Below are 7,500 nucleotides of genomic sequence, written 5' to 3'. Positions count from 1 at the left end.
TCCTCCACCGCCGCCTCCGAAGTTACCGGATCCTGGCCCGCCCATTGGGCCTGGACCTCCCATGGGACCTCCAGGACCGCCCATATTACCGCCGGGCGTTGAGTTCAGGAATAGTTCAATGTAACGATGTTGCATGTTTGCCTTGTCCTTAAAAAGGAATTACGAATCTTTAGTGCAGGTCCATTTAATATTTGAATTTGAAATATTTGAATACACAATAAATACAAGCGTAAGAGTTCAATTTCAAGTGGAAAAAAACAAAGCTAGACTATAGCATGCTAGCTTGTTACCATACCTTAGACATAGCTTTTACTGCATCGTCATGTGTAGCGAACTCGATGTCTGCTTCACCTGAGGGTCTGTTCTGGCTGTCCATGATGATATTAATGTTGACCGGATTCAATGGTCTGAAGAACTGTTGGTTAGAAAAAAAATATAACTACATACATGTCTAGCATTGGATACACAGTTTATTTTGCAATCTAAAGTGAGCTCATTATTAATCATACAATTTCTTCTTTAACTAAATCTTTAAAGCATTACTGCAAAAAGTAACATTTACAATCACGGACATATTCAATATTTTATCTTTCCCTTCACAAACTCCAATTTATAGTGAAAAACCCATCACATTACAAAAACAGAATTTACGTTTTCGATTTGTCAAAGAGCATATCCCATCACCGCAATATAGGACTACAGCAAATCAAGATCTCCCTGTAAAGAGCCAAAGAAAAAACTTACATCAGCAATATCCATCTCTGTTGCACGGAAAGGAAGCCCTCTCATATGCACACAATGGCCTGTTCCTCCACTGCTCCAACTGCCACCACGTCCACCTCCGAAGTTACCCTTTAAAAGAAGTCAATGACATTTGATTTTGGTGCCAACACAAGTAATTTTGATAGGTTGCACAGATGAAGTCATCACAATAAAATTGAAATGTAAAAGTTCTCTATGCATTGCCGTACCTTCATACCACCAGGTCCTCCACCTCTTCCTCCTCCTCGGCCACTCTGCCAACTACTGGGGCCATCATTGTATCCCCCAGAGCCACCCCAGCCTGGGCCATCATCATAATCATTGTACCCACCTGAAACAAAGCCATCATAGTCATTGTACCCACCTGAAATAAAAAGGTGACAACCTTAAAACTTCCTGAAACTAATATTATTCCAAGCTGTGTCAAGTATCCATACATTTTTTACGGAAAAAGAAAGAAAAGGTTGCAGATAAACCTACGTGTTCTTCCACGTCCACCAAGGCTGTATCTGTTCATGCCTCCAAATCTGTCACGGGAGTCATAAGGGGCTGGTCTGTTATTGTAACCACCCATGGGTCCTCCAGGTACTCTCATCTTGGGGCTCATCGCTGCACGCACTTCTCCAAGATTGCTTCTGAAGATCTCAATGTATCTGCAGGGAAACAAGTTTTGCTAACGTTCCAAAACATTTTTGAATTAATTATGTGATGTCAATCTCATACTTGGACATACTCAAACTGTACAAAGTGATTACTGGATTATAATTTGCGGTGTTTTGTCCATTTCATAAAACAAAGGCAATGTTTGACTTTGATACCATAATTTTCTAGAGTAGGATTTGAACCTGTTTGCCAGCTGATGATCCTGTAACTACAAAAGGACTACTGCTGACTGGGTTTGACTCTAGTCTTAGTAGTTCTGGTTTCGTTGAGTTTGGGGACATTTAAATTGAATAAAAAAAAAAGGTAGCCATTGAATGTATCTGTCTTTGTTCTACTGACAACACACCAAAATCAACTTGAAGTGAAATATGAATTTCACCCGATATCTTTTTTAAGAAACATTATTACTGTCAAGTTATTTCAGTCTATATTTTCATTACTGTAAACAAATTCATAGGTCTAAAAAGCTTACAACCGTTACCAAGACTGTGGATTGTCCGAGTCCCAGGCCCGGCCCCACAAGCCCGCGCCCGTGTCCCGGCCCTGTGTCTCCTCCCGATCCTTCCCGGCCAGCCCAACAGTGGCCCAGCCCGGCCTACCAGCTCCAGCCCAGGCCCACCGCCCGACTGCCCACCGCTCCGGCCTCCTCTGCCTACCTGACTCACCGACAGCCCACCCTCCTACCAGGGGCTATCCGCTCCTCTGCTGCCATCTCCTCCACTTCCAAGTGCCCTTCCAGACTTCTCTTATTACTAACATACATTCAGGCTCAAGAATAGTTGGGACTTCCTTCACCAAATTAAAGTTCTACTTTAAAGGTAAAGAGACCCACCATACTTTTTCTCTTTTTTTATTACTTTTCTAAATAGAGCTCAAGAAACTTCTTACCTTCATGCATATTAAAGAAAATTAAGAAGAAAATGGAAGTCCCATTTAAGGTTAAAACTAGAATACGACAGACCCTTACCCACTAAAAGCTGTCTTTGGGAGTACTGCTAGGATGTGAACCAAGCTCCCACCCTCGCATCCTCCCTCATCCAGCATATAGTCTTATAGAAACTGGGGTTTGGTTTTTGGGATTAGAGAATGGCATCGTTTTCTTTACCTATTTAGTTTTTTTTATTAATCATTCTTCTTCTTTTAAGGATTTACTTGAAATTTAATTCTTGGATAACCTAAAAGCGTGCAACAAACATTAAAAAAACAAAAACAAAAATTTTTTATCAAAGAAAATAAGATGCCATTCTCCAAGGGGACATTGGATATTCCTTGCCATCAATGATCTTCTAAACTTAACTGTTCATGCAAATTCCTTTCTCATAGAAAGTAATGTTGAGCCTGAGTATCACCCAAGGCAACTGCAAGGAAAACATCCTGGGAAGTGTTACACCCTCCCAATCCTCCCTCCCTTCCTCTCCACCAGCACCAGCTACTTCCCTTTAGGTGCCACAGGGTTGGTTTTTTGCAAATTTCATATGCTTGTTGCCTACAAAGTGCAAGTAGATATACATATGAAAATTAAATGCTAGATCAACTATCTATCAAAGTCAACAAATGTGATAATTCAATAGGTCAAGAGCTTGCATATGAAAATTGTCTGCAAACCGCCCACCACCCTTCATGTACTGATAACCTGAGTGCAACACCACTCCTCTTCAGCGTTGCCTTCCCACCTGTGAGCTATTTTTTCCTTATGCTTCTCAAGGGCCTTTTCTGCGACCTCTTTGTTAACAAACTGAACGTATGCCTCCCCCGTATGCCGCCCCTGGTAGTCGGTAGGCAGAGCTATCCCGTTCGGAACTATCTCCAACCCTACCCAGCGACATCGAAAGAGAATAATGTTATGAAAATCATGGCTATTATAGTATGTGACTTACATTATTTGAATATTTGTGGACCATAAAGAATTAAAGGATAATTGGTTACTATTTACTATTGGTACTCTATGAATATACATAAAATTCTGGAGGTGCATGAAGACATACTTTGTACAAACATCAAGAAAAAAAAATTTACCCGCTAATTTTGGTTGGCAAACCAAAAATCTTTAAAAGTACTTTAAACACAATCAAAACACTATGTCAGACTATTCATATCCCTTAACCTCAATTGTTCAAAGTGTCCTGTATAATTTTTTTTTTTTTTTATTTCCATGATAGGGCTAAGAACATCTTTATCTATTTATAACATTTAAGAACAAGGAGCTTATCTTCAACTAAGATATTCATGCACATATATATATATAAATATATACATGTGGTAGAAGAGTGAAGCAGCTCATTTTCACCACTACGTTAATCAATGAAAAAAAAATGAAAAAAAAATACAATCCAATGTTTAAGACAGAAATCCTCACCTGAGAAGAACTGTGCAATCTCCTCTTTGGAACAGCCAAAAGGCAAACCACGGAGTCTGACACAACCGTCGTCTTCACCACCAGAGCCTCCAAAGCCAGCCCTCTTAACGACCCATTCCATTTCAGAGCGCTTCGCCTTAAAAACTGTAGAAAATTTCAAGGATCTTCATTAATTCATAATCTAAATACACCTTCACCTCCTACCAGAGACAAATAAAGTTATCTAGCAAGCACTACCAGAAAAGTGAACAATGTAAAGGCGGTTATAGATATCAGGGTCCTAAAAATTATATACATATATAAAAAACCTAGTTTCTAGACCTTCACTACAGCCTAAGAATTAGCGCGAGCATGCACACACCACGACTGTAATATAGTAAATACTTATTTTGGTCTAAGGTTTCTAGAACTAATCCAAAGGATGATTTCCAACATTGTGGTGGATGTTTGAAAATTTCCTGAACCCAATTAGTCTGTGGTTTGTTTATTTATATCTACCCTCCCTTCATTCACATCTTTCCTAAATTTAAAACCAAGATCTACTTAGGTTTACAAGCTAAGACTAGTACTATTCAGCTGGTATGCATAAATTTCTTTGCATCAAAAGAATGGCTATACAAATAAATAATTATGTGCATATATAACCACAATTTTTGGTTGCATATTTGAAAGTTACACTTGCCTTCAATGTATCTGCGTCCCATGTGTTGATTGTGTTTCTTCTCGGCCAGAGCAACATCATCTTCGCTGGAAACCTCTACGTAGGCCTCGCCACTTGGACGACCTTCGCGAGAGAGGGTCAAGTGGACACCCTCACGTCCATTTTTGATGTTTACACCATCTGGTGAAATGATGCAGAGTCAGACAAACAGACTTTAACTTGCCTTAACCCATTCACGCCGGTTGACGTGATAGCACGTATTGTGGTTTTCGCGTCAGACGCCCTGGACGAGCTATGAGGGGAAGCCGCGCGCTCGGGTAGAGCGAGCGGGCAACCCAGGCTCGCGGCTTGTGCACCCGAGAATCTCGAGGCGTTAGGCTTATGCGTTCAAGAACCCAGGTATTGCGACCGCGCAAAGCCGGAAAGGCCCCGGCGTGAGTGGGTTAATAAGAATATAACAGTTACCAGTAAAGCATCTTAAAATAGAATGAGGACTTACCGAAGAACTTGAGAATATCCTCAACAGTAGCAGACCATGGGAGGCCTCGCACCCTCACTACAGTCTCCTCATCACCACCCTCGGTCATGGGGGGCTTCTCTTCCTCTGCAAGCGTAAACAAATTATATTTGACCTACATGTACAGACTATTGTCAAATATTTGGATCATGCAAATCCTCACAATCATCATTAGCCTAAAAATTTTGACAGCAAAAAATTCCATCTGTATAATGGACAGTAATTTAGAGGCTAATCATACAGTCCTTGAAAAATTAAAAAGCCAGACATGATGTAATATATCCATAGTATCACGTATTCATATTTCCGAAAAAGGATGTCATTAAGTTTAAAGTATATAAACAAACACAAGATGGATGAAAATTGATAAAAGATTTTGCAGTTTGCTGCCACAAGAAATCTCTTGGCAGGCAGCTGCGCACTTGTAATATTGTCTATGGTAGCAGAATTAGGCAAATATATGCCCTAGTGTGAAAGGGTAAAAAACTTTTAAAATATCATACATCTCTTGTTGGCATAATCATTGTTCTTGTACCTCTTTTAACAGGGAGAGAGGCTACACGGGTGGTTTATCATGGTGTACCAGCATTCATAACCAACGCCCAACCCGGCACAGTAACATTCAGCCCATCATTTGTCTTTTTTTAATCATTCGAATTTTCCCCTTCCCGGATCTATTCCTCCCTTTTATGAATTCCCCGTCGGGGATGGGTTAAGAAATGCCACGAGTCCTATCAATCAATACACTGGCTCCCCTGTATATTGTTGCAAAAGATATTGTGGACCTTGTTTAACTTAGCAATAAAGGAACCAATCTTGGCATATTATAAAGGTTCGTTCTTATCCTCAGAGCCATAATTCATATAAAAGTAGTGGAAAACACTTGACGTTGCACCATAAGGCTGGATTGTAAGCCTTATAGCAGTACATCAAATTACATTTAATCTTGTGAATTTAGAATAAAAAAAAGGGGGAGGAGTTCCCATTTTGAAAGCCCTTAGCCAAACCTTTTCACTAAGTAATAACATTCATGAACTTTGTGAACTTACATTTAGGCAAAAAAAGTGGCTAACAAAGGGAGGCTTCCTTAATATTACGTTAATCCATTTTTAGTGTGATCTGTGATGACTAACATTTGTGTTGCAGTATCGAAAATCTTCCAAGGTTTACAGTCAATTAACCCACACAGGACGGGTGGTACAGCATATGTACCGCGCATTCAAAAGCCCAGTTGCCGGGCGGCACAATATTGTGCCAGCCATTCAATTGATTTAGGCCTAATAATTCGAATGCCCCGGCATTTGGACATTCAAGGCTAGAATTCCCCCGTCGGGAATGGGTTAATGGCCAACGTACAATGTAAAGCCTCTTCATATCCAAATACAATATGAGGAAGGTCTAAAAGCCCATCCTTGCCTGAAATACAAGTGGTGAGCATTTGTAGGCATCTGCAGGAGCAGAGTCAGCTTGTGAGAAATAGAAATGCTGATGCTACTAATATTTAACTTATTTCAACATGAAAATGTGCAACAAAAGCAGTATTTACCGCTTTACACTTATATTTGGTGGACTATCATCACTTCACACACATGCAAGACCACAAAGTAAAAAAGATTTTGAAGTTTAGAGGCTGCAACACTTTCACAGGATCATGATGCATCCTCCTCCACATCCATAGTTGAACCAACATACGCCAAAAGAAAGCATAAACATACAGCCTCCTTTAACTATGTTGGTGTGATTAACATATCCCATTAAGTTAGCACGCTATGTCATGAGAGGGGATATAGACAACCATACAAAGCGGCCGCCAAAGTATGGTAAATAGGTCAAAGCCACGCGATGCTGCTGCTGTGCTTTCTTAAAAACAATCCCTAATGCGCAATTCATGGAATATTTATCAATTACTTGGCAAGATTATAAGTCATCGTTAAGTAAGTAACGATTTCTAATTACCAAACGACTTGGCCATGCGCTTGTGTATGACGCGTCGTTGAAAACACAGCTGCCATGTTTGTGATGAACGCCAACGTCATGAGATTATCACGAACAGAATATGATACGGATTGGTATTCATGATCTGTAAACAAAGCCAAAATCCCAAGCCAAGCCATTTGCCGGTACTTTCTAAACAAGACAAACCCGACCACACCTCCATATATAGGTTTGGGAACAGTTTCTAAATTGGAAACCCTCAAGAGAGTTCATGAGTGCGCACTTGATTACCAATGAAACAGATACGGAATTAACATGAAGCCCAGTTCAGCTTCCCGCATCTCGCCACGCGGTTCGGGCGGCGACGGAATGACGCTCCAACATGGCGTCCCTTGCGCGCCCTTCCCCGCCGGCGGCTCTACGTTATTTACCTCCGTTACCCATCGTATCTCCTTCCAATTTGCCGGACGACTATCAAACAAGCTTCCGGCGCCGCTCTGGAAGATGCACAGGTTTCTTCCTCGTTTCCAAAGTCCGCAATCACTCTTGAAGAATGGTTGTTGTGGAGAGGAGTAATCGAGCGTGGGTCTCTCCGTAGAGTCAAGC

The 7,500-nt window shown here is 40.8% G+C and overlaps 1 protein-coding gene across 2 annotated transcripts in view; it reads right to left on the bottom strand.

Moving 5' to 3' along the window:
- LOC122257718 (heterogeneous nuclear ribonucleoprotein H2) overlaps positions 1-7,500 on the bottom strand; it is a 9,062-nt gene that overhangs the window by 1,551 nt on the left and 11 nt on the right. Inside the window, exons 1-10 of one of the 2 annotated variants that reach the window (XM_043023185.2) lie at positions 7,326-7,500; positions 4,942-5,046; positions 4,464-4,622; positions 3,782-3,925; positions 3,099-3,237; positions 1,243-1,415; positions 972-1,126; positions 745-852; positions 296-415; positions 1-147 (exon numbers count right to left, since the gene is read on the bottom strand). The exon at positions 1-147 is cut by the window's left edge and continues 70 nt beyond it; the exon at positions 7,326-7,500 is cut by the window's right edge and continues 11 nt beyond it. In XM_043023185.2, coding sequence (XP_042879119.1) covers positions 1-147; positions 296-415; positions 745-852; positions 972-1,126; positions 1,243-1,415; positions 3,099-3,237; positions 3,782-3,925; positions 4,464-4,622; positions 4,942-5,046; positions 7,326-7,338 — 1,263 coding nt within the window. In that variant the 5' untranslated portion in view covers positions 7,339-7,500. The remainder of the gene's footprint in view (positions 148-295; positions 416-744; positions 853-971; positions 1,127-1,242; positions 1,416-3,098; positions 3,238-3,781; positions 3,926-4,463; positions 4,623-4,941; positions 5,047-7,325) is intronic. The other variant, XM_043023186.2, reaches the window with a different exon arrangement.

Source organism: Penaeus japonicus, unplaced genomic scaffold (assembly GCF_977035675.1).
Source record: "Penaeus japonicus unplaced genomic scaffold, GWHDUDI00000001_assembly GWHDUDI00000042, whole genome shotgun sequence".
NCBI classification, from domain to species: domain Eukaryota; kingdom Metazoa; phylum Arthropoda; class Malacostraca; order Decapoda; family Penaeidae; genus Penaeus; species Penaeus japonicus.
This window is presented reverse-complemented; position numbering and strand designations above follow the sequence as displayed.